Here is a 27,658-nt window from a genome sequence, read left to right as displayed (position 1 = left end):
AGTCCTCAGGAAATATTTGGTGGCCCCAAGCAAAAGAAGCATCCAGGAAGGGAAAGCTGGGGGCTCCCCACTGCACTTGCCACTTGAGTCACATTTTCAGAAGCCTCTGGAAAGTGTGAGAGTCTGCATGAGTGAGAGTGAGACAGGGCCAAGGCCGGGGGCGGAGGGGACAGGAAGAAGAGGAGGGTGAGTGGGGGAAGGGGTGGGGCTGAACCCCAGCTCTAAAGGCGGCCCTCGGGTGTCTGTCCGCAGCGTGCACAGCCCAGGAGGGTTGAGCAATTTTGGTTTCCTCTGAGGTTGAAGGACCCAGGCGTGCCAGCCCCGCTCCAGGCACCTTGGGCATGGAGGAGAGTGTCGTACGGCCCTCAGTGTTTGTGGTGGATGGACAGACTGACATCCCATTCACGAGGCTGGGACGAAGCCGCCGGAGACAGACGTGCAGTGTGGCCCGGGTGGGTCTGGGTCTCTTGCTGTTGCTGATGGGGGCCGGGCTGGCCATCCAAGGCTGGTTCCTTCTGCAGCTGCACTGGCGTCTGGGAGAGATGGTCACCCGCCTGCCTGTGAGTGGGACCGGGGGGCTGACAGTAGGTGGAGGCGAGGGGGGCTCTCCTGTGTCACTGTGGGTCACTGCATGTCTGTGTGTGTGTGTGTGTGCAGGACAGGGCACAGGCTGAGAGCAGCTGGCTTGACAGGTTGCTGCTCCCAGCCTTGGGCAAGTGAATTCACCTCTCTGAACCTCAGTGTCTTCATCTACAAAATAAGGGCAACCTCTTCATAGGGGACGAAGTATGCTACGGCGTGTGTGGTACCAGACAGTGCCAGCTCCACCCGTCGGAACTGACACCCCAGCACTGCCATGCACACGCCTGTGCACACACACATGCATTTTTTCTGTACTTTTTTATTTTCGAGACAGAGTTTCACTCTTGTTGCCCAGGCTGGAGTGCAATGGCGCGATCTCTGCTCACCACGACCTCCGCCTCCCAGGTTCAAGCGATTCTCCTGCCTCAGCCTCCCCAGTAGCTGGGATTACAGGCACGCACCACCATGCCCAGCTAATTTTGTAATTTTAGTAGAGATGGGGTTTCTCCATGTTGGTCAGGCTGGTCTCGAACTCCCGACCTCAGGAGATCCACCCACCTCAGCCTCCCAAAGTGCTGGGATTACAGGCACGAGCCACTGTGTCCGGCCTTCTCTGTACTCTTATCGCTGCTACTGAGATTAATTCTCTGACCATTTCCATCTGTGGAAATCTCTCGGGCTGCTTCCAGCTGGCCGTGGACGTGTCCGCCTGTCTGTGTGCCTCACCTGGGGGTCTGTGTGTGCCCAACACCATGCCCATGTGGGCTTGGCCCCTTTTGTGTCCTGGGTCTAGATCCCGTGGCCACACATTCCTGTCCACGTACCCACGTGGACGCATGTGTGTGTACCCACACGTCCACACACCTGCCTATCTGCAGCCGGTGTATTTGTGTTGTGTGTCTTTGTCTCTGGGTCTCCGTGTCTATAGACACACATGAATCCATAAACCACAAACCACATGTCCACACATCTGAGGCCACATGTGTCTTCTAAGCATTGTGACGATGTTGAGGTCTGTGCCCTGTGGCAGCTGCTATATCCCAAGGGTGGCGTCCATGTGTCCAGCCGTCTCGCTGACCGCATTTTCTTGTTTTTGAGACAAGGTTTCTCTCCCATTGCCCAAGCTGTAGTGCAGTGGTGCAGTCTTGGCTCACTACAACCCCAGCTCCCGGGTTCAAGCCATTCTCCTGTCTCAGCCTCCTGAGTAGTAGCTGTGATTACAGGCATCTGCCACCATGCCCGGCTAATTTTTGTATTTTTAGTAGAGATGGGGTTTCACCATGTTGGCCAGGCTGGTCTCGAACTCCTGACCTCAGGTGATCTGCCTGCCTCAGCCTCCCAAATTGCTGGGATTACAGGTGTGAGCTACCACACCTGACCTTGTCCATGTATTTTTAAATATTACTTATTTATTTAATTACATATTTATTTATCTTAGAGACTGGGTCTTACTTGGCTGCCCAGGCTACAGTGGAGTGGCATGATCAGAGCTCACTGCAGCCTCAAACTCCTGGGCTCAAGCAAGGCTCCTACCCCAGCTTCATAAGTAGCTGGGACTACAGGCACCCACCACCATGCCCAGCTAATCTTTAAAATTTTTTGTAGAGATGAGGTCTTGCTATGTTGCCCAGACTGGTCTTAAACTCCTAGCCTCAAGCCATCCTCCCACTTTGGCCTCCCAAAGTGCTGGGATTACAGGTGTAAGCCACCGCACTGGGCAATGTTACTTATTTATTAAACCCTTTTATTTTATTTTATTTTATTTTATTTTATTTTATTTTATTTTATTTTTGAGATAGAATCTCACTCTGTCACCCAGGCTAGAGTGCAGTGGCACAATCTGGGCCCACGGCAACCTCCCAGGTTCAAGCGATTCTCCTGCCTCAGCCTCCGGAGCAGCTGGATTACAGGCGTGTACCATTGCCACGCCCAGCTAATTTTTGTAGTTTTAGTAGATACAGGGTTTTACTGTGTTGGCCAGGCTGGTCTCGAACTCCTGGCCTCAGGTAATCTGCCTGCCTCAGCCTCCCGAAGTGCTGGGATTAGAGGCGTGAGCCAATGCAGCCAGCCTATTAAACCCTTCTCTAGTGCATACTATGTGCCAAGCACTGTAATAATGCCTTACATATATTAATTCATTCAATGCCAAGCAGACACTATTCATAACTCTATTTACATAGAGGGAAACTGAGGCACCAGGTGGTTGTCAGGCTGCTAGGCAGGGGGTGTGTGTGTGCAAGTGAGTGCATGTGGCCCTGTGTACGCGTCTGAGGGTGGTGTCGGTGGCCACGGTCCTCGTGTCTCACAGCCGTGTGTGAGCAATGCAAGGGCGTGGCCCCACTGCAGGTTCTTACCGTAGGCCCCTTCTGCATTTTCAGGACGGACACGGAGGCTCCTGGGAGCAGCTGATACAAGGTGAGTCAGGGTCCTGGTCCCAGGGAAGGAGGCGAGATGATTCCCACGCTGCCCCCACCCCTTGGTCAATTGCCCAATATGATTTGCACAACTGGCCAAATCCTCACAGGTGCCCCTCCCCCAGGCCTGAGAAGCAGAAGTTTGGGTCACTCCGGAAGGGGTGGGGTTGAATCCAGGAGGTGTACACGATGACCCTGTAGAAGGCTGGCTTTTACCTCCACTGTCTTCGTTTCTAACCTCTGACCTCTCTCCCCAGAGCGAAGGTCTCACCAGAATAACCCAGCAGCGCATCTCACAGGTGAGGGGGACCCTGGATCCTGGCAAGGGGCAGGGGTCAGGGCGTCTCCGGAAGACCAGATAAACGCTATACATACCAGTGTATTCATTCATTCATTCCTTATTTACTCACAGAGTTGCTCAGAACATACGCCACAAGTGCTACGTGTTTCCAGTTTTATTTATTATTTTCTTTTATTTATTTATTTATTTATTTACTTTTGAGAGAGTCTCGCTGTGTCGCCCAGGCTGGAGTGCAGTGGCATGATCTCGGCTCACTGCAATCTCCACCTCCAGGGTTCAAGCAATTCTTCTGCCTCAGCCTCCCAAGTAGCTGGGATTACAGGCACCCACCACCACACCCGGTTACTTTTTTTTGTATTTTCAGTAGAGACGGAGTTTTGTCATGTTGGCCAGGCTGGTCTCAAACTCTTGATCTCAGGTGATCCTCCCACCTCGGCCTCCCAAAGTGCTGGGAATACAGGCATGAGCCACCGCGCCCAGCCTAGTTGTATTCATTTAATGAACTCTCGTATAGTACTTATGCTGTGTTATGTGCTATGACATGCTTTCTACATATTAATTCATTACATTCTAAGCAGGTGCTAGTAATGTGTCCATTTAACAGAGAGGGAAACTGAAGCACACAGCAGGTACGAGATGCCGCCTTGGTTTCTCGGTTTTGCAAATTTGCATGTTTGGACACTTTTTTTTTTTTTTTTTTTTTGAGACAGGGTCTCACTCTGTCACCCAGGCTGGAGTGGCGCTATCATGGCTCACTGCATCCTCAACTTGCCAGGTGCGAGCGATCCTCCCACCTCAGCTTCCCCAGCAGCTGGGACTACAGGTACCTGCCACCATGCCCAGCTAATTTTTTTGTTTTTTGTAGAGATGGCGTCTCCCTATGTTACTTCATCTGGAACTCCTGGCCTCAAACTCCTGAGTTTAAGGGACCTTCCTGCCTCAGCCTCCCAAAGTGCTGGGATTATAGGGGTGAGACGCCACACCCAGCCAAGTTTTGACACTTTTGGCAAGTCACTTAACGTTTCCATGCCTCAGTTTCCCCACCTGCAAAAGAGGGATGCAAAGAGTTGAGATGTAGACTAAACAAATTAATTTGCTTCTCTGTGCCTCAGTTTCCCTCATCTGCAAAGCAGAGATAAAGCGAATTAATACATACAAACAGGCTAGGCAGGGTGGCTCATGCCTATAATCCCAGCACTTGGGAGCCTGAAGGATCGGTTGAGCCCAGGAATTTGAGACCAGCCTGGGCAACATTGTGAGACCCCGTCTCTACAAATACACACATATGCGTGCACACACGCGCGCACACACACACACACACTGCCTAGTGGTGCCTGGCCTGGAGTCACACAGCAAAAGTAAGACATGTGAGGACAGACGTGGTGGCTCACACCTGTAATCCCAGCACTCTGGGAGGCCGAGGTGGGTGGATCACCTGAGGTCAGGAGTTCAAGACCAGCCTGGGCAACATGGCAAAACCCCGTCTCTACTAAAACTACAAAAAGTAACTGGGTGTGGTGGCAGGCACCTGTAGTCCCAGCTACTCAAGAGACTGAAGCAGAAGAGTCGCTTGAACCTGGGAGGCAGAGGTTGCAGTGAGCCGAGATCACGCCACTGCACTCCAGCCTGGGTGACAGAGTGAGACTCTGTGTCAAAAACCAAACCAAAACAAAACAAAAACAGAGTAACACATGTGCTGACCGGCAGCCCCCTTTTGTCTCTCTCTCCCAAACAGGGGCCAACTCCAGCTTGACGGGCAGCGGGGGACCGCTGCTATGGGAGACCCAGCTGGGCCTGGCCTTCCTGAGGGGCCTCGACTACCACGATGGGGCCCTTGTGGCCAACAAGGCTGGCTACTACTACATCTACTCCAAGGTGCAGCTGGGCGGTGTGGGCTGCCCGCTGGGCCTGGCCAGCACCATCACCCACGGCCTCTACAAGCGCACGCCCCGCTACCCCGAGGAGCTGGAGCTGTTGGTCAGCCAGCAGTCACCCTGCGGACGGGCCACCAGCAACTCCCGCGTCTGGTGGGACAGCAGCTTCCTGGGTGGTGTGGTGCACCTGGAGGTTGGGGAGGAGGTGGTCGTCCGTGTGCTGGATGAGCGCCTGGTCCGACTGCGTGATGGCACCCGGTCTTACTTCGGGGCTTTCATGGTGTGAAGGAAGGAGCGTGGTGCATTGGACGTGGGTCTGACACATGGAGAACTCAGAGGGTGCCTCAGGGGAAAGAAAACTCACGAAGCAGAGGCGGGGCGCAGTGGCTCACGCCTGTAATCCCAGCACTTTGAGAGGCCTAGACAGGCGGATCACCTGAGGTCATGAGTTCGAGACCAGCCTGGCCAACATGGCAAAACCCCATCTCTACTAAAAATACAAAAATTAGCCGGACGTGGTGGTGCCTGCCTGTAATCCCAGCTACGCGGGAGGCTGAGGCAGGGGAATTTTGCTTGAACCTGGGAGGCGGAGGTTGTAGTGAGCCGAGATCGCACCACTGCAGTCCAACCTGGGCAACAGAGCGAGACTTTGCCTCAAAAAAAGAAAGAAAAAAGAAAATTCAGGAAACAGATCTTGGATCACATGCGAGGGAACCCAAAACTCGAAGGCGGAGAGTTCAGTGGGCACCACCAGGGACCAAGAACTCAGCCATCTTGAGGGGTTGAAGACCCAGCAGGCACCTTCAGAAGACCCACGTAGACTGCAAACCCTGCCATGGACAATACTAAGGACAAAGACCCAGAGACTTGGGGTCTGTGGGCTCCCAAACATTGGGTAAAGTTGATTTGCCTGATATTCAGGAAGAAGGGGTGAGGGGTGGGTATTTATGCTTTTCATTCAGAAGAAAGTGGGACTTGGGACTCCAGGAACTTGGCTGGGGGTGGGAAACTTCCTCCACTTCCCTCCTCTCATCATGAGTACAGACAGGGTGGGCGGGAGACTGATCATCAGGACTCATCATGTAGAGCCCAGCCCACCCCACCTACAGTCAGAGTCACATACTCAGATCCCACCCACAGACTGGTGGCCACACCTCAGCCTGGTCACAAAGAGTTACACTCGGATACATGGGCACAGCAGTGTGCTCATAAATGTTTAAAAACCAGCTGTCCTCGGAGGGGGATAGCTTTGTAATGTTTGCCAATTTCCATGGTGCAAATGCTGCCACCATGGCTGATTTCATCACTGCCAAGCATAGACATCCCCAAGAGGGCACCACAGATCTGTCCCTGGCATCCAGCCCAGGACCTGGCACAAAGCAGGCCCTAGGGAAATGCTTGCTGATTGAAAGGAAGGAAGAAAGAATGACTATACAGTCACACCTATGGCATCCCACGAAATCTGTCACATGGCTGCGTAATCTCAGCCATTCTTTCACAACTATAGACTCATACACACGAAGTGCCAGATTCATGCACAACCGCAGAATCACATGGAAGTCATAGATGGCATCACAGACAGTCGCAGCACTGTGTGTATGTTAAAACACAACCACACAAAACTCAGACAGCATCCCAGCCACACAGCCACCCCCAGAGGTGTCACCGTCACACTTGGTAATTAATACTCATTAGATCAGACACAGAGAGACCAAGTTATAGTCAGACCTGGTTACACAAACATACACACACACAACACCACAATGGCAAACACACATGACACACATCACAATGACAAACACACATTATACACACATCACAGTGACAAACACATGACACACACACATCACAATGACAAACACACATTATACACACATCACAATGACAAACACACATTACACACACACATCACAATGACAAACACACATTACACACACATCACAGTGACAAACACATGACACACACACATCACAATGACAAACACACATTACACACACACATCACAATGACAAACACACGTTACACACACATCACAGTGACAAACACACATTACACACACACAACATCACAATGACAAACACACAGCATTACACACACACACAACATCACAATGACAAACACACAACATTATACACATATGGACACAGCCTGAGGGCCTTCCTCAGCCCAGACTAACATATCTTGGGGTGAGGACCAGACCTTGTTCATAACCCTGGGCCTCTTAACCACTGATCTTTGAAATAAATGGCAAAGAGTTGTACCTGGATCTGTCTAGTTCTTGGGGGAAGAAACTGAAGAAGGGTAGAGAGGAATTGTCAAGCCCAAAGAGCCCCACAGGGAGAGGAAGGAGTCGGAGGGGGGCAATCATTAGCAACAGGTGGTGGCGCCTAGAGGCAGAGGGATGGAGGTAATGACCCGTGGAGGTCATTTTACAGACAAGGAACCTGAACCCAGTTGGCTCAAGTCCATGCAGGAAATGTGGGGGAAACCAGAGACCTCACGTCTGGATCTGGCTTCCTCTCCAATCCACAATTCCTGAGGAAGTAGAGGCTACATCCCGCAAGACGCCCTTATTAGACACATCCAGGACAGAGTGACAATCCGCCAAGCCAGTTAGAAGCATAAAATACAGGGAGCTGGTGGGTTGGGTGGGGGCAGATAATGATATGCATGCAAATTAGAGGACCTATGCAAATGAGTATTGCCACAGTGTGGCTGGAGGGACTCCTTAGTTCCTAGGACTCTAGGATACGGGTTTCGACCCCAGAGGCGAATGTATTGTTATTATCTTTTTGTTGTCATGAATGACAAGTCAAAATTTGTGGGCTGCTGTTGTTATTGCCAATAGTATTCTTGCCATTGTTGATGAAGGAAACAGACTCTGCAATCAGATGATCCTGGGTTCTGAGTCCACTCTGCCACTCACTAGCTATACGACCTCGAGCAAGTTCCACCACCTCCCAGGGCTCCAGTGTCCCCATCGGCAAAATGGTTGTGGCGGGAGAGGAACAACAGTACAGATTCACCATCGCAAATTCAAAATGCTCCAAAATCTAGGCTGGGCGTGGTGGCTCATGCCTGTAATCCTAGCACTTTGGGAGGTCAAAGTGGATGGATAACCTGAAGTCGGGAGTTCCAGACGTGGCCAACATGATGAAACCCCATCTCCTAAAAATACAAACAATTAGCTGGGTGTGGTTGGGGGGGCACCTGTAATCCCAGCTACTCGGGAGGCTGAGGCAGGAACCCGGGAGGTTGAGGTTGCAGTGAGCCGAGATCACACCACCACATTCCAGCCTGGGTGACAGAGCAAGACTCCCATCTCAAAAAAAAAAAAAACATACTCCAAAATCTGAAACTTTTTGAGCCCCAATGTGATGCCACAAGTGGGAAATTCCACAACTCATCACATGAACAGGTTGCAGTGGAAATGCAGGCACACACCACAAAGTTTACTCAGCATCCTCAAGGGAAATCCCCGTCAGTAGCTATATATCATTTTCTCACATGCCAGATAGGTATCTCACATCTTTTACTGTTAAGTACTTATGTGTGAATAAGTGGAGGAAAGCGATTGCTGGTTAGTAGTATATAAATTCAGAGTCAGGAATGATGGTGATGTTGGCCAGGTGCGGTGGCTCACACCTGTAATCCCGATGTGATATCCTACTTTGCTTTTAACCTGATTGACTCTCTCCTAACAGACAGAGCCAGACAGACTCCATTTTGACTCCTTCACTGACAGCCCCTTACTCACCCCCCTTCCTTAAGGACTTAAGCTGACTCCCAGCGCATCCAAGAATGCAATTACTGATAAGATACTGTGGCAAGCTATATCCGCAGTTGCCAGGAATTCCTCCGGTTGATAGCACCCAAAGCCCCCGTGTCTATCACCTTGTGATAGATTTAAAGCCCCTGCACCTGGAACTGTTTGTTTTCCTGTTACCATTTATCTTTTTCACTTTCTTGCCTGTTTTGCTTCTGTAAAATTGCTTCAGCTAGGCTCCCTCCTCCCCTTCTAAACCAAGGTATAAAAAGAAACCTAGCCCCTTCTTCAGGGCCGAGAGAATTTTGAGTGCTAGCCGTCTCTTGGTCGCCGCCGGCTAATAAAGGACTCCTGAATTAGTCTAAGAGTGTGGCATTTCTCTATAACTCGTTCGGTTACAACACCAGCACTTTGGGATTCCAGCCGGGGGGAGGGGGGTGTGGATCACCTGAGGTCAGGAGTTCGAGACCAGCCGGGCCAACATGGTGAAACCCCTTTCCTACTAAAATACAAAATCAGCTGGGCATGGTGGTGGGCGCCTGTAATCCCAGCTACTTGGGAGGCTAAGGCAGGAGAATCGCTTGAATCCAGGAGGTGGAGGTTGCAGTGAGCTGAGATCGCGCCATTGCACTCTAGCCTGGGCAACAGAGTGAGACTCTGTCTCAAAAAAAAATACAAATAATAAATAAATAAAAGGAATGATGACGATGCCAAGCAACCACAGATTGTCCACATGGGTGGCTGAGACAGTGACCTTTGATTTCAAACGGTTCAGTGTACACCAACTTTGTGTCATGCACAAAATTATTAAAACTATTGTATGAAATTATCTTCGGTCTATGTGTATAAGGTATGTATGAAACATAAACGAATTTCTTTTTTTCTTTTTTTTTGAGGCTGAGTCTCCCTCTGTCTCCCAGGCTGGAGTGCAATGGTGTGATCTCGGGTCACTGCAACCTCTGCCTCCTGGGTTCAAATGATTTTCCTGCCTCAGCCTCCCGAGTAGCTGGGATTACAGGCGCCCACCACAACCGGCTAATTTTTTTTTTTTTTTTTTTTTTGTATTTTTAGTAGAGACAGGGTTTCATCATGTTGGCCAGGCTGGTCTCGAACTCTCAACCTCAGGTGATCCACCCCCTCAGCTTCCCAAAGTGCTGGGATTACAGGCTTGAGCCACTGCGCCCGGCATATTCAAGGCCTAGGCATCTTGTGTGAGTTATACATTTATATACATCCTTTGGCTTCGGGCAGGAGCTGTTACTGTCTGCACATTTTAGATGCAGAACTGTGGTCCGAGAGAGGCAGGGATGCTCTTTACCTCTGCCAAGGGTGAGCAGTGGATTCAGGGCAGTTTCCTGCCTCCCTGCCCTTGCTGGGCTGGTGGGAGGTAGGAGAGCCCCCAGTACCTGGCCCCAACCCCTGCTGGAGTTTCCTTCACTCTCATCATGGTCTTTCTGTTTCTGTGGCTTTGATGAGGAAACCAAGGTGTGGAGAGCATGTATTGATAAAAGTCACCAGCAGCTACCAGCTTCCGCCTGGGGATGGAACCTCTTGCTAAGTTTAGCCTCCAAAAAATCATTCTGGGAGGGGTCTCTCAACCTGAAGGAGCAGGAGAAAGAGGAAGAAGGAGACATGGGTGAGGAAGAGGATGGAAAGAGATGGGGAAGGGCAGATGAAGAAAGAGGAGGTGGAAGGAGGGAGGAGGAGGATGGAGAGGGAAAGAAGGGGGAGAGTCAGAGGAATAGTGGGGGTGGAAAGAGATGGAGGGGAAAGAGAGGAGGGAAAGGAAAGTCAGGGAGGGGAGGAAAAGATGAGAGGCGACCAAGGAAAAACCCCACAAAGACTGGTGTGACAAGAGACCTTACACCCATACTTGACCTTCAATAAAGTATAGGAACAGAGACCTCCTATAACCAGGCTGCTAACCCACTTTTGACTTCTGAGAAGTTTATCTACCTCATTTCCGCTTCTCGCCTCCTGGGCTCCAGCATCTTTTCAGATTGCATCCTCACTGCACCCTCCAACCCGCCACCACCATCAGCTCTTCCTCAGGACCTGAAGTCCACCGTCCTCACCCTACCCCCACCCCCTGGGCAGGAAATCCTCCCCGCTCTTCATCTCTTGCCAAGACCAAGAGGTGGTAGAAGTGAAAAAGCCATGATGAGAAAACAAATTATTATTATTATTTTGAGACTCAGTCTCGCTCTGTCGCCCAGGCTGGAGTGCAGTGGCAAGATCTCGGCTCACTGCAACCTAGGCCTCCCAGATTCAAGCAATACCCCTGCCTCAGCCTCCTGAGTAGCTGGGATTACAGGTGCACACCACCATGTCCAGCTATTTTTTTTTTTTTTTTGGTAGTTTTGTTAGAGATGGGGTTTCAACATGTTCACCAGGCTGGTCTTGAACTCCTGACCTCAGGTGATCCACCTGCCTCGGTCTCCCAAAGTGCTGGGATTACAGGAGTGAGCTACCATGCCCGGCCGAGAAAACATATTATTAATCTCATAGTAGGATGCTATGTTCCTCCTGCTGAATGGCACGGCATTTGAACACTTGAGATGCATCGTTGCAGAGAATCAGGATCGTTCTTATACTGGTCCGATGACCAGAATGTGAGGCAGAGGCAAGAGTCAATTCACCAAGGTTTTCTTAGCCAGCTTGAGCACCCATCTGAGAAAATCACCAGCCACAGGTGCCTCTGTGGCTGTTTTCCAGAGAAGCTTCAGGAGGTTTCGTATTTACACATTTTTTCTTTTTCTTTTCTTTTTTTTTTTTTTTTTTTTTTTTTGAGGCGGAGTTTTGCTTTTTTGCCCAGGCTGGAGTGAAGTGGTATGATCTCAGCTCACTGCAAACTCCACCCCCTGGGTTCAAGTGATTCTCCTGCCTCAGCCTCCCGAGTAGCTGGGATTACAGGCATCTGCCACCATGCCCGGTTAATTTTTGTATTTTTAGTAGAGACGAGGTTTTGCCATGTGGGCCAGGCTGGTCTCAAACTCCTGACCTCAGATGATCCACCCACCTCGGCCTCCCAAAGTGCTGGGAATACAGGCATCAGCCACCGCGCCCGGCCTACACATTTCCTTAAAGAGACAGTAAGGCAAACCCTTACATTCTTGTGAGACTTTAGTTAGTACCCAGTAAATCTACATTTCACATAAGATAAGGTGAATGTTTGAAGAGGGAGGGAGGAATGACTAATCTTGCCTTGTCTGTGCTCTTCACCTGGGAAGACAAGCTTGTAATCGACATTGTCACTGTGAAATGGAACAGACTTTAGCTTTAGATTACAGACCTATGGTTAACATTTTCACATTCTGGTTTATAGGAAGCCAGCAAAGAATTTCCTGAGGAAAGATCTGTGGGGATTAGCCCTTCATAGATACCTGCGGCCTTTTACTTTTGGGGCTGGGGGGATATAGTTGATACATGAAACCAGTGACAGCGCTATTCATTGGATAAGGGTGTGACAATAACTCAGCCTCCAAGCTCAGCCTTTTCTTTTGCACAAAGAGATTGAGGGTTCTGATATTTTTTATTTTCCTTTACAAGCCAGATCCCCTGAGGTCAAATCCCCACTCTGTCACTTCCCAGATGGGTGACCTTAGTATTCATCCTTGGCAGCTATAGGCCTCAGTTTCCTCATCTGTAAAAGAGGATGAAAAGTGGCCTCTACCTTACCCTGGTTATTGTGAGATTACATGGCTTGAACCCTTAGGTACTTTTACAGAGCTTGGCCCACAGTGAGCTCTTGAATCCTTAGTAGCTATTCTTTTGGTAAGCATGTTATAATCATGTGCACATTTAAATTTCTGATTCTTTTCAGTTATTACATCAAAAGTGGCCTCACACTCACAGGCCACATCTAGTGTATTTTTCAAACGGGAATTGGTAGCCAGGATGTAAACATTTGAACATTTTGCACATGGGTGGCTCACGCCTGTAATCCCAGCACTTTGGGAGGCTGAAGCAGGTGGATCCCCTGAGGTCAGGAGTTCAAGATCAGCCTAATCAGTATGGTGAAACCCTATTGGTGTTTCACCCACAAGCCAGGCGTGTTGGTATGTGCCTGTAGTCCCAGCTACTCAGGAGGCTGAGACAAGAGGATTGCTTGAACCAGGAGGTGGAGGTTGCCATAAGCCAAGATCGCACCACTGCACTCCAGACAGGGAGACAGAGCAAGACTCCATCTCAAATAAATAAATTAATTAATTAAAGAAAGAAAATTTTGCACATGGAGATGGACAAATCCAGATTCCTGGGTTTTCTTGGGGAGGTGGAAGCTGTGACAACAGCCCAGGTTGGATAGTGGCTGTCTCCTTTGAATATGGCAAGGCCTCATCAGCTTACCACAGTCCCCACCACTCCCAGTTGCCTCTCACAGAGGCTGAAGGCCAGTGGCCTTTCATCATCATACTCATGCTGTTGTTTTTAAGTAATAGTAATGTTAATTATACTTCACATTTCTGGAGTACTCACTGTGCACCATGAGGAGTGTTATTCATTCACTTTAACTTATTTAATTATCACAATAACGTTGCAGGGAGGGACTATTTTGACTCCTGTTTTACAGATGGGGACATCCAGGCCCAGAGAGGTTAAGTCACTTCTCCATCAAAGGTGAGAAAATATATAACAGCCTGACACGACCAAAAGTTTTAAGAAAAATGAGAGTTCATCGTTATATTAGTTCCCTGTTGCTGCTGAAACACATTATCACAAACTTAGTGGCTTAAAACAACAGTTTTATTTTCTTACAGGTCTGGAGGCCAGAAGTCCAAAATGAGTCTTATGAGGCTAAAATTAAAGTATCAGTAGAGTTGTATTGTTTTCTGGGAGTTCTAGGGAATAATTCCTTTTTCTGCCTTTTCTTTTTTTTTTTTTTTTTTGAGACAGAGTTTTACTCTGTCACCCAGGCTGGAGTGCAATGGCATGGTCTTGGCTCACTGCAACCTCCACCTCCTGGGTTCAAGTGATTCTCCTGCCTCAGCCTCCCAAGTAGCTGGGACTAAAGGCGCCTGCCACCACGCCCAGCTAATTTTTGTATTTTTAGTACAGAATGAATTTCATCATGTCGGTCAGTCTGGTCTCGAAGTCCTGACCTCAGGTGATCCGCACACCTTGGCCTCCCAAAGTGCTGGGATTACAGACGTGAGCCTGTACCTGGACTTCTGACTGAGGACACTGAGGTAATGATAAAGGTGTGTCGCTTTAAGCTGCCAGGTTCATGATAATTTAATTTCTTACACAGCAATAGCTAGCTAATAAACCTTTTGCCCCTACTTTTTTTCCCAGGGTCTACCTTTATGGGAACTCATACTAAGGCACAAAAGCAGTTTATATAAATCTCAATCCTGTCTGGGCATGGTGGCTCACGCCTGTAATCCCAGCCTTTGGGAGGTTGAGGCGGGTGGATCACCTGAGATTAGGAGTTCGAGACCAGCCTGGCCAACATGGCGAAACCTCCATCTCTACAAAAATTAGTTGGGCATGGTGGCACACGCCTGTGGTCCCAGCTACTTGGGGAGCTGAGGCGGGAGGATCCATGGAGCCTGGGACACGGAGGTTGCAGTGAGCCGAGATCGTGCCACTGCACTCCAGCCTGGGTGACAAAGCGAGACCCTGTCTCAAAAAAAAAAAAAAAAAAGGCCGGGCGTGGTGGCTCAAGCCTGTAATCCCAGCACTTTGGGAGGCCGAGACGGGCGGATCACGAGGTCAGGAGATCGAGACCATCCTGGCTAACACAATGAAACCCCGTCTCCACTAAAAATACAAAAAGTTAGCCGGGCGTGGTGGCGGCGCCTATAGTCCCAGCTACTCGGGATGCTGAGGCAGGAGAATGGCGGGAACCCGGGAGGCGGAGCTTGCAGTGAGCTGAGATCCGGCCACTGCACTCCAGCCTGGGCGACAGAGCGAGACTCCGCCTCAAAAAAAAAAAAAAAAAAAAAATTAAATCTCAATCCACAAGGAGTGCAAAGTTAACTTTCTTTTTTCATTAATGTAACGTTATTTATATTTCAAGACCCCTTTGTACCAGAATGCCAAGAACCTGCCATCAGTCCCTCAGAAACCATTTCTTCCTACCTCCTGTTTTCCCAAGACTTTCAAAGTGCCAGGAGGCTTTGGAAGTGCGGAGGCATTAAGAGTGAGGAAGAGACTCATTCCCAAAATGCATGTCCATAAAGCGTCCACCATCCGTCTGCTTCTGGCCTATCAGACCTTCTTTCTTGTCCTTGTTGCTTAGAAAGGCAGCGCCTTGGCTGGGCATGGTGCCTCACGCCTGTAATCCCAGCACTTTGAGAGGCTGAGGCGGGCGGATCACGAGGTCAAGAGATCGAGACCATCCTGGCTAACACGGTGAAACCCCGCCTCTATTACAAATACAAAAATTAGCTGGGCGTGGTTGTGCATGCCTGTAGTCCCAGCTACTCAGGAGGCTAAGGCAGGAGAATCGCTTGAACCCAAGAGGCAGAGGTGGCAGTGAGCCGAGATCATGCCACTGCACTCCAGCCTGGGTGACAGAGTGGGACTCTGTCTCAAAAAAAAAAAGAAAAAAAGAAGAAAGAAAGAGAGAGAGAGGGGGAAGGAAGGAAGGAAGGAAGGAAGGAAGGAAGGAAGGAAGGAAGGAAGGGAGGGGGGAAGGAAGGAGGGAAGAAGGAAGAAGGAAAGAAAGAAGGAAAGGAAAGGAAAGGAAGAAAGAAAGGAAGGAAGGAAGGAAGGGAGGGAAGGGGGAAGGGAGGGGGGAAGGAAGGAAGAAGGAAAGAAAGAAGGAAAGGAAAGGAAGAAACGAAGGAAGGAAGAAAGAAAGAAAGAAAGAGAAAGAAAGAAAGAAAGAAAGAAAGACAGACAGACAGACAGACAGACAGACAGAAAGAAAGAAAGAAAGAAAGAAAGAAAGAAAGAAAGAGAAAGAAAGAAAGAGAAAGAAAGACAGACAGACAGACAGACAGACAGACAGGCAGCACTTTCTCTTCTCCTATACCTTTCTCGTGAGGCCGATTTTCAGCTGAGTTGAGGCACAGGAAACTCTTTGAGGCTTTCTGTGGCTTCAAATGCCCAAAGCCACTGTTAAGTCACTTCCTTTTTTTGCAGACCAGTCGCTTCTCTGGTCTCTGTTGTGGGGAGCAGAGTCCAAGCCCATTCTATCTTTGGGTTCCTCTAAAACTCCCCTGGGGAACTTTCCATGTTTCTAGATCTCTACCTAAAAAGCAGGGTATAGGAACTTTCCTCCATGTTATGGGCTGCACTGTGTCCCCCCGAAATTTACACACTGAAGTCCTCACCCCCAGCACCTCAGAATTTGACTGTATTTGAAGATTCTGTCTTTGAAAAGGTAATTAACTTAAAACGAGGCCCTTAAGGTGAGCTCCGATTCAATAAGACTAGGGTCTCTATAAGAGGAGGAGATTAGAACAGGGACACAGACAAAGGGACCATCCTATAAAGACACAGGGAGGGCAGGGCGTGGTGGCTCACGTCTGTAATCCCAGCACTTTGGGAGTCTGAGGCAGGAGGACTGCTTGAGCCCAGGGGTTGGAGCCTGTAGTGAGCTATGATCAGACCACTGCACTCCAGCAGCCTGGGTGACAAATAAAATTTTTAAAAATCACAGGGAGAAGCCGGGTGAAACTGATTTTGGACTCTGGGCTCCAGAACTGTAGGACAATAGACTTGCGGTGTTCTTTTTCTTAAGAGACAGGCTGTCAGCCAGGCTGGAGTGCAGTGGTGTGACCATAGCTCACTGCAGCCTCAAACTCTTGGACTCAAATGATCCTCCTGCCTCAGCCTCCCAAGTTGCTGGGACTACAGGTCCATGCCACTGCACCTGACTAATTTTTTTAATTTTTTGTAGAGTCAGAGTCACGCTATGTTGCCCTGGCTGGTCTTGAACTCCTGGCTCAAGTGATCCTCCCACCTTGGCTTCTCAAAGCGCTGGGGCTACAGGCATGCACCACCATGCCTGGCTATTTTTTTTATTTTTTATTTTTTGTAGAGATGGGGTATTACTATGTTGCCCAGGATGGTCTCAAACTCCTGGCTTCTCACTACACTCCCACCTTGGCCTCCCAAAGTGCTGGGACTGCAAATGTGAGCCATTGTACCCAACCAATTTGTGTTGTTTTAAGCCATTAAGTGTGTGGTAATTTGTTATGATAGCAATAGGAAAATAGTGGGGATTGGGTAGCACACCACAGCATCCACCATAGCCCACCCTTTATGCCACGCAGATTCGTGTGTGTGTGTGTGTGTGTGTGTGTGTGTGTTCATTTGTTTTTTGGCTGGAGTGCAGTGTCACAATCTCAGCTCGCTGCAACCTCCTCCTCCCGGGTTCAGACGACTCTCCTGTCTCAGCCTCCTGAGTAGCTGGAATTATAGGCGCCCATCATCACATCCAGCTAATTTTTTGTATTTTTAGTAGAGATGGGGTTTCACCATGTTGGCCAGGCTGGTCTCCAACTCCCGGCCTCAGGTGATTCGCCCAACCAGGCCTCCCAAAGTGCTGAGATTACAGGTATGATCCACCATGCCCAGCCCGGATTCATTTGTTTTATAAAGAGACTCACTGCAGCTGAGATCGCGCCACTGCACCCCAGCCTGGGCGACACAGCGAGACTCCGTCTTAAAAAAAAAAAAAAAAAAAAAAAAGAGACTGACTGCATTTGAGAACAGCTACTTGGCATTCTTGGTCTCTATGCCAGCCAGAAAATGAAGGTTGGTGGGATGAGTCACAGTCTACACTGCAGGAGTGGAATCCAGCAGCCCCCGTGAGTGTTCACCCTCCCCCTCTTCCACTGTCCCTTCTAAAGTCCCTTCATCTTCCGGGGCCCTTCTGTTAGTGTAGGTGGCTCACCTGGTGGGGTCACCTAGATCCTCATCCCTGAGGGATCTGAGACCTTGCTCACCATGTCTTTAGGCCTTTAAGGGCGACATTAATCTCTGCTATTCCACGGTGATGCAACCTTGCATTTGTTTATGTTTTTGTTTTTGTTTGTATTTGTGTTCGTGTTTTTGCTTTTGCTTTTTTTGAGACAGAGTCTCACTCTGTAGCACAGGCTGGAGTGCAGTGGCACAGTCTTAGCTCACTGCAACCTCCGGCTTCCGGGTTCAAGTGACCCTCCTGCCTCAGCCTCCCTAGTGACTGGGACCACAGGCACGTGCCGCCACGCCCCGCTAATTTTTGTGTTTTTAGTAGAGATGGGGTTGGCCAGGATGGCCTTGAATTCCTGGCCTCAATGTGATCCACCCGCCTCGGCCTCCCAAAGTGCTGGGATTATAGGCGTGAGCCACCGTGCCCAGCCCAACCTTGCATTTGATTTACTGTCTTGGTCAGTGAGAGGTGACAAGGAAAGCGATTTTAGGGGTTTCCATTGGTCTTATCCACAGGAAAAGTTTGCTGACACCTTATCTACTGAGTCACTTCCGTATACTCAGTGCTTAACCCAGATCATCTCACCATCACCCCACGATGCTGATACTCTGATTGTCCCCTAACTACAGATGAGGAAACGGGGACACGAGGGGGTGAGGTAACTAGTGCAAGGTTCTTCATCTAGGAAGTGGCAGATCTTTCTGGCTTCAGAGCCCGTGCCCTAAACCACTCACCTATATCTTCTGGGTAGATATATGGGCTGGTACCAGCCTATGCATAGACCCCATTTTATTATCTGCTCTCCTACTGATGGGCACATAGCCTGCTTCACAGTGTTATGTTCATGATGTTCATGACATCCAAATGAGTGTCTTTCTGTGCAGGTGGGCCCCTCGCCATAGGTCCTGGGTGACCTCAGATGAGGGTTTGCAGAAGGGTTTTGAGCCTTTGGGCGTATCATCCCAGGACTTCAAATCCAGCCCTTTGCACCTGCTTCCCTTCATTTCCCACCCTTTCTTTGTTGTTGTTTTTGTTTGTTTGTTTTAATTTTTTTTTTTTTTTAGATAGTTTCTCTCTGTCGCCCAGGCTGGAGTGCAGTGACGCAATCTTGGCTCACTGCAACCTTTGTCTCCCAGATTCAAGTGATTCTCCTGCCTCAGCCTCCCGAGTAGCTGGGATTACAGGCACTCGCCACCACACCCGGCTCGTTTTGTATTTTTAGTAGAGATGAGGTTTCTCCATGTTGGTCAGGCTGGTCTCCAGCTCCCAACCTCAGGTGAGCCGCCCGCCTCGGCCTCCCAAAGTACTGAGATTACAGGAGTGAGCCGCTGTGCCCAGCTGTTTGCTTTATTTATTTATTTATTTTTAGATAGAGTTTCTGTTGCCCAGGCGGGAGTGAGTGGTGCAATCTTGGCTCATTGCAATCCCTGCCTCCCAGGTTCAAGTGATTCTCCTGCCTCAGTCTCCCTAGTAGCTGGGATTACAGGTGCTCAGCACCACGTCTGGCTAATTTTTGTATTTCTGGTAGAGATGGGTTTTTGTCATATTGGCCAGGCTGGTCTTGAACTCCTGACCTCAAGTGATCCACCCGCCTTGGCCTCCCAAAGTTCTGGGATTACAGGCATGAGCCACTGTGCCCGGCCCTTCCATGCTTTCTTCTCCATGTTCCTCTTTACCCCGCCCTCGCCCCACTTCAGGATACTCTCACTAAAACTTGGCCCTGAAAACTGAATTGCCACAGTTTGGGGGCTCCTATATCACTCTGGTCAAGTCCCTTCACCTCACTGAGCCTCAGTTTCCCCAGCTGTACAATACAGAAAAAGAAAATAGTTCATTCCTCACTAAGTCACTGGGAAGATTCAAAGAGATCCTGCATGGAAGGATAATGATTTTGAAATAATTTAAGATTTTTTTTTTTTCCATTCTTCCTTCTGATCCAAATCTCCACTCTCTCAATTACTGGTTGGGTGACCTTAAGCGGCTGACTTAACCTTGCTATGCCTCAGTTTCCTTACCTGTAAAAAGGAATAAAAGCATCCCCATTATGTCATACCTCATAATATTTCCCCCTACTACTCGGGTATGGTTAAGACAGCACAAGTGTTTAGTTTTGTTGTTGTTGTTGTTGTTGTTGTTTTTCAAGACTGAGTTTCACTCTTGTTGCCCAGGCTGGAGTGCAGTGATGCGATCTCGGCTCACCGCAACCTCCATCTCCCGGGTTCAAGTGATTCTCCTGCCTCCGCCTCCCGAGTAGCTGGGATTACAGGCATGTGCCACTACGCCAGGCTAATTTTTTGTATTTTTAGTACAAACGGGGTTTCTCCATGTTGGTCAGGTTGGTCTCGAACTCCCAACCTCAGATGATCAGTCTGCCTTGGCCTCTCAAAGTGCTGGGATTACAGGCATGAGCGACCGCACCTGGCCCACAAGTGCTTAGTTTAGCAGTTCTTGGCACAAACTAGGTGCTCAATAAATAACAGCCACTAGCTAGGCATAGTGGCACCTGCCTGTAATCCCAGCACTTTGGGAGGCAGAGGCGGGTGAACTGCTTGAGCCCAGGAGTTCAAGAGCAGCCTGGGCAACATAACGAGACCTTGTCTCTACAAAAACTAAAACTAAAAACTTAGCCTGACATGGTGGCACCCACCTGTGGTCCCAGCTACTCAAGAGGCTAGAGTGGAGGATCACCTGAGCCTAGGGAAGTTGAGACTGAAGTGAGCTATGATCACACCACTGCACTCCAGCCTGGGCAACAAAGAAAGACCTTGTCTCAAAAAATAAATAAAATTTAATTTAAAATTATTTTTAAGGCCGGGTGCAGTGGCTCACCTGTAATCCCAGCAATTTGGAAGGCCGAGGGAGGCAGATCACTTGCAGTTAGGAGTTCGAGACCAACCTGGCCAACATAGTGAAACCCCATCTCTACTAAAAATACAAAAATTAGTCGGGCATAGTGGTGGACTCCTGTAATCCCAGTACTCCATAGGCTGAGGCAGGAAATCGCTTGAATCCAGGAGGCAGAGGTTGCTCACGCCTGTAATCCCAGCACTTTGGGAGGCCAAGGCAGGCAGATCACCTGAGGTCAGGAGTTCGAGACCAGCCTGGCCAACATGGAGAATCCCTGTCTCTACTAAAAATACAAAAATTATTCAGGTGTGGTGGTGGGCGCCTGTATCCCAGCTACTCAGGAGGCTGAAGCAGGAGAATCACTTAAACCCAGGAGGTGAGGTTGCAGTGAGCTGAGATTGCACCATTGCACTCCAGCCTGGGCCACATAGCAAGACTCTGTCTCAAAAAAATAAAAAATAAAAATAAATTAAGATCCTAGATATTGTCGTAATTACATTTTTATTCCTCCTCTGATCCTCCATGAGTAACTTAGAGAGCCTATATGATATCAATTCCTTTGGTAGAGATGTGATTTATCACCCAGTATAAGGCCAATTTTTCTAAATATTCCCTAAGCATTTTAAAATGCATCTATTTTTAATTATGGTAACATATATAAGATAAAATTTACCTGTAATCCCAGCACTTTGGGAGGCCGAGGTGGGTGGATCGCCTGAGGTCAGGAGTTCGAGACCAGCCTGGCCAACATGGCGAAACCCTGTCTCTACTAAAAATACAAAAATGTACTATTTTAACAATTTTAAGTGTACACTTCACTGATATGAAGTATATTCACATTGTTATGCAACCATTACCACCATCCATTTCCAGAACGTTTTTTCTCTTACAAAACTGAAACTCTGTACTCATTAAACACTCACACTCACTCCCCATTCTGTCCTCCCCAGCCCCTGACACCCACCTTTCTCCTTTCTGTCTCTATAAATTTGCTCCATGATTTATTTATATAAGTAGAATCATAACACTATTTGCCCTTTTGTGGCTGGCTCATTTCACTTAGAAAAATGTCTTCAAGTTTCAACCATGTTGTAGGATATATTAAAACTTCATTCCTCTTCAGGGCTGAATAATACTCCATTGTATGGATATACCACATTTTGTTTATCCATTCATCCATCAGTAGACACTTGGGTTGTTTCTATATCTTGGTTACTGTGAATACTGCTCCTATGGCCACAGATGTAACAATATGTGTTCTCATCCCTGCTTTCAATTCTGTTGGGTATATACATAGAAGTAGAATTGCTGGATCATAGTAATTATGTTCTTATGTTGGGAGGAAGTGCCATACTGTTTTCCACAGCAGCTGTCCCATTTACATTCCTACCAGATCCCTAAGTGTTTCTTTTTTCTTTTTCTTTCTTTCTTTCTTTTGTTTTTTTTTTTTTTTTTTTTTTTTGAGGTGGAGTCTTGCTCTGTTGCCCTGGATGGAGTACAATGCTGCCATCTCGGCTCACTGCAACCTACGCCTCCTGGGTTCAAGCGATTCCCCTGCCTCAGCTTCCCGAGTAGCTGGGATTACAGGCATCTGCCACCACACCAGGCTAATTTTGTATTTTTAGTAGAGATGGGGTTTCACCATGTTGGTCAGACTTGTCTCAAACTCCTGACCTCAAGTGATCCACCTGTCCCAGCCTCCCAAAGAGCTGGGATTACAGGCATGAGCCACCACTCCTGGCCCATAAGCATTTCTTAATGTGTTTTTTTGTTTGTTGTTATTGTTGTTGTTTGTTTGTTTGTTTGAGATGGAGTCTCACTCTGTCACCCAGGCTGGAGTGCAGTGGCTCCATCTCGGCTCACTGCAACCTCCACCTCCCAGGTTCAAGAGATTCTCCTGCCTCAGCCTCCCAAGTAGCTGGGATTACGGGTGCCCGCCACCATATCCTGGCTAATTTTTGTAGTTTTAGTAGAGACTGCATTTCACCATGTTGGCCAAGCTGGTCTCAAACTCCTGACCTCAAGTGGTCCACCCGCCTTGGCCTCTCAAAATGCTGGGATTACAGGCATGAGCCACCATGCCCGGCCACAACAGCACCTTTCAGTTCAGATCCACATTCCAAGCGCCGTATAGTAAAATATGGCTATTGACATGGAATATCATGGTATTGACTAGCACAGATTTGGACTATCTGCATTAACTGCAATTCTTCATACATTTTGAATTTTTTGGAGGAATTATTTGCCTCTTCTGTATTTCTGTTTCTCTCCTTCTTTGCCTTGTTTCAGATTTTTTTTCTCATTCCAGTTTTTTCTTTTGAGTTCAGAAATTATACATTTTATTCCTATACTTTTAAAGATTTTAATTTACATATTTAATCTATCAGAGTCTAAGTCTCTTATCTGCAGAAAGCCTCCTACCCTGTCTCCCTGTGGCCACTGGCTCCCCCTACAGGCCATTCTTCATACAACAGCCAAAGTGAGATGTTTCGTAAACGTTTTTATTCCACAGACAGTTGAAATTTGAACAACTGTGGGGTCTTAGGTGCACCAATCCCTGAGCAGTCGAACGGCCACATGCAACTTTTGACCCCCCAAAGACCTAACTCAGGGTACTGTTAACCAGAAGTCTTGCTGATAACATAAGCTGTTGATTATTACATATGTTGTATGTTACATATATTATATACTGTATTCTTACAATAAAGTAAGTTAGAGGAAAGAAACTCTTATTAAGAAATCACGGCTGGATGCGATGGCTCATGCCTGTAATTCCAATACTTTGGGAGGCCGAGGCAGGAGGATCACTTGAGGCCAGGAGTTCAAGACCAGCCTGGGCAACATGGCAAAACCTCATCTCTACGAAAAATTACAAAAAAATAGCCTGGCATGGTGGCATGGGCTTGTAGTCGTAGCTGCTCAGGAGGCTGAGGAGGGAGGATAGCTTGAGCCTGGGAGTTTGAGGCTGCAATGAGCTATGATGGTGCCACTCCACTCCAGCCGGGGCAACACAGCAAGACCCTGTCTCCACAAAAAAATAAAATAAAATAAAATAAGGAATAAGAAAAGAAAAGAAAGAAAAAGAAAAAAAAATATCTCCACCAGCCATATGTGAGAATTTCTGTTGTTTCTCATTCTGCCAACTCTTATTATTTCCCATATTTTCCCCGGTTTTATTTAGGCATCACTGGCAAATAAAAATTGTGCATATTTAAGGTGAAAATGTGATGCTTTGCTGGGTGCGGTGGCTCATGCCTGTAATCCCAGCACTTTGGGAGGCTGACGCGGGTAGATCATGAGATCAGGAGATCAAGACCATCCTGGCTAACATGGTGAAATCCCATCTTTACTAAAAATACAAAAAATTAGCCAGGTGTGGTGGCGGGAGCCTGCAGTCCCAGATACTCGGGAGGCTGAGGCAGGAGAATGGCGTGAACCCGGGAGGCGGAGGTTGCAGTGAGCCGAGATCGCGCCACTGCGCTCCAGCCTGAGCAACAGAGCGAGACTGCGTCTCAAAACAACAACAACAAAAAGTGATGCTTTGATACACCTATACACTGAAATGATCAGCACAATCATATCTCACTGTGGTTTTAATTTGCATTTCCCTGATGATTAATAATGTTGAGCATATTTTCATACACCTGTTAGCCATTCGTATGTCTTCTTTTGAGGAATGTCTATTCAGACCATTTGCCCATTTTTAAATTGAGTTATTTGTTATGTTCCTGTTGAGTTATATGAGTTCTTTATATATTTTGGATATCAACCCCTTACCAGATATATGGCTTACAAATATTTTCTTCCCATCCATAAGTTGCCTTTTAATTTCCTTGATTGCTTCCTTTGCTTGGCAGAACTTCTTTAGTCTGTTGCAGTTCCACTTATTTTTGCTTTTGTTATCTGTGCTTTTGTTGTCAAATCCAAAAAATCATCACTAAGGCTGGGCGTGGGGGCTCACGCCTGTAATCCCAGAACTTTGGGAAGCCAAGGCATGTGGTCAAGCCAATGAAAATTAGATAGATTTATTCATAAGGTTTTATTAAAATTGGCTTTAACATTAATAAATACACCATATAAAGGTAAAATTTGGGTTTTCTCTTTTGAACAAAATTCGTGTAATATTAATAAGAGATAAAGTAGTTTTGTTTACCTTTTAAGTAAACTGGAGGGAAAAAATGGAGTGGAGAGAGACAGATTTGTTTGGTCTCATGCTGTCTTATTGTTTGAGAAACTACATCTCCTATTAAAATGTAAGCATTTTTGTTTTATCATTTTGGCTAAATAAATAACTTTTTTTTTTTTTTTTGAGACATAATATAATTCTTGTCACCCAGGTTGGAGTACGGTGGCCCAATCTCGGTTCACTGCAACCTCTACCTCCCAGGTTCAAGTGATTCTCCTGCCTCAGCCTCTCAAGTAGCTGGGATTAATAGGCACGTGCCTCCACACCCAGCTAATTTCTGTATTTTTAGTAGAGACGAGGTTTTACAGTGTTGCCCAGGCTGGTCTTGAACACCTGACCTCAGGTGATCTGTCTGCCTCGGCCTCCCAAAGTGCTGGGATTACAGGCATGAGCCACTGCACCCGGCCGTAAATGACTATTTTATTGTGACCTGTGATCATGTTTTGTGATTTCAAGTGTTTTAAAATTTTTATAATTGGCAAAAATTCCAGGAGCACAATTTAAAGGTCTAAATTCAGTCTTTTTGACCTCAAACTAACTTTTTTTGGATATTAGGTTCCCTGAAATCCAAGAGAGACATATTAGGCTTGTTATGTTGGAATTAGGCAGGAAACATTGTCAGATCCAAGGTGGTATTTAGCTTCCTTCGGGTTATATTTTATTTTTGAGACGGAGTCTTGCTCTGTCACCCAGGCTGGAGTGCAGTGGCTCAATCTTGGCTCACTGCAACCTCTGCCTCCCAGGTTCAAGTGATTCTTCTGCCTCAGCCTCCCGAGTAGCTAAGATTACAGGTGCACGCCACCACGCCTGACTAATTTTTGTATTTTTAGTAGAGATGGGGTTTCACCATATTGGGCAGGCTGGTCTCGAACTCCTGACCTCGTGGTCTGCCTGCCTCGGCCTCCCAAAGTGCTGGGATTATAGGCATGAACCACCACACCCAGCCCTTAGGGTTAAATTTATATAGATGAGTTGTTAATATATGTTCTAGGATTGTATGAGATTCCTAAAATTCTGATATGTCAATGTGTTTGTTGGCACAGTTTCAATAAGAAAATATTTTCTTTTATAATGGAACACAGCGAGAGGTTCCAGCAAGGCCAATTTAGAAGAATTTATGTGGACAACGATTTTTGCTGCATTTTGTGTGGGTAAGCAGGCCAAGTATATGGGACTGAATTTTTTTTTTTTTTTTTTTTTTTTTAAGACAGAGTCTCGCTGTATCACCCAGGCTGGAGTGCAGTGGCGCGATCTCAGCTCACTGAAAGCTCCACCTCCCGGGTTCACGCCATTCTCCTGCCTCAGCCTCCCGAGTAGCTGGGACTACAGGTGCCTGCCGCCACGCCTGGCTACTTTTTTTGTATTTTTTAGTAGAGATGGGGTTTCACCGCGTTAACCAGGCTGGCCTCGATCTCCTGACCTCATGATCCGCCTGCCTCGGTCTCCCAAAGTGCTGGGATTACAGGCGTGAGCCACTGCGCCTGGCCTTTTTCCTTTTTTTTTTTTTTTTTAGACAGAGTCTCACTCTGTCACCCAGGCTGAAGTGCAGTGCAATGTATGATCTTGGCTCACTGCAACCTCCATCTCCTGGGTCTCGAACTCCCAGCCTCAAGTGATCCACCTGCCTTGGCCTCCCAAAGTGCTGAGATTACAGGCAAGAGTCACCATGCCCAGCCATGGACTGAAGGTTATTTTGCAGGTAGGTTCATCCTGCTGTGACTTGTCTTTGGTGGGGGCAGCAGTGGCTGGAGAGAGAATGATTGTGTTTCAGAAGGTGGCCATATGGTCACCCATGGTATGGAACTGCCCGTGACACCCCTCCTCAGCATGGAGCAGCCAGAAAGATCGATGGCCTGATTTCCCATGATTTTAAAAAATTCAAAAGAGGGGACCAAAACTGACCCAATAGTCCCATAGACTATTTTGCCTTTTGTGTGTGTTTGTTTTTGATAAATAGAAATTGACACTTGTGGTCTTAAACCTTGAAACTTAGGTTTGTTTTATCCGAATTTCTTCTTCCTCAAGAAAGAATCCCCCCACCCCCACCCAGGCATCTCAAAAAATATCAAAGAACTGAAACTCACCAGATCATCACATCCAGACCCCTCATTCATCATGATTGCTTCCTTATGCCTCCCAAGTTCCCGTTTTCCCACACATAGTTACATTTCTTCCCAGCTGTATAAAGCCCTAATTTTAGTCAGTCAAGGGGAGGGATTCAAGACTTACCTCCCATCTCCTCAGCTGCAGCACCCAATTAAAGCCTTCTTCCTCGGCAATACTCATCACCTCAGTCATTGGCTTTCTGTGTGGCAAGCAGCAGACCCAGACCATATCCCTGGTGTTTCAGTAACAAGATGACGGTCTAATTTCATTCTTTTGTGTGTGGATATCTATTTCTCCCAGCACCATTTATTAAAGTGTTCTCCTTTCCCCGTTGTGTGTTCTCAGCACTTTTGTCTGAAATTCATTGACCGTACGTGCATGATGCATGAGTTTACTTCTGGACTCTTTATTCTGTTCCATTGGTCTGTGCATCTGCTTTTATTCCAGTAACATACTGTCTTGATTACTATAGATTTGTAATACAGTTTGAAATCCAGAACTGATGCCTTCAGCTTTGTTTTTCTTGCTCAATTGCGTTTATTATTCAAAGTATTTTGTGGTGAAATTTTAGAATTTTTTTCCTATTTCTATGAAAAATGCCCCCAAAATTTTGATAGGGATTGCATAGAATCTGTAGATCATTTTGTGTAGCATGGACATTTTAACAATATTAATTCCTTCAATCCATGAACATGGGATATCTTTTCATTCATTTG

The 27,658-nt window shown here is 47.5% G+C and overlaps 1 protein-coding gene across 4 annotated transcripts; it reads left to right on the top strand.

Moving 5' to 3' along the window:
- The first annotated feature begins 197 nt into the window (after positions 1 to 197).
- TNFSF14 (TNF superfamily member 14) lies at positions 198 to 7,431 on the top strand. 4 transcript variants are annotated; one of them, XM_077979671.1, is made up of 5 exons: positions 198 to 560; positions 2,961 to 2,997; positions 3,254 to 3,295; positions 5,033 to 7,114; positions 7,208 to 7,431. In XM_077979671.1, exons 1-4 carry the CDS (start codon positions 342 to 344, stop codon positions 5,455 to 5,457), a joined length of 723 nt encoding a protein of 240 aa, XP_077835797.1. In that variant the 5' UTR covers positions 198 to 341; the 3' UTR covers positions 5,458 to 7,114; positions 7,208 to 7,431. The 4 variants fall into 4 exon arrangements, with proteins under 4 accessions (XP_077835797.1, XP_028695290.2, XP_077835799.1 ...); XM_028839457.2 differs by having other exon boundaries at positions 207 to 560; positions 5,033 to 7,125; positions 7,218 to 7,431; XM_077979673.1 differs by lacking the exon at positions 2,961 to 2,997 and having other exon boundaries at positions 207 to 588.
- Positions 7,432 to 27,658: the final 20,227 nt, after the last annotated feature.

This window comes from Macaca mulatta, chromosome 19, assembly GCF_049350105.2.
Source record: "Macaca mulatta isolate MMU2019108-1 chromosome 19, T2T-MMU8v2.0, whole genome shotgun sequence".
NCBI classification, from domain to species: Eukaryota; Metazoa; Chordata; class Mammalia; order Primates; family Cercopithecidae; genus Macaca; species Macaca mulatta.
This window is presented reverse-complemented; position numbering and strand designations above follow the sequence as displayed.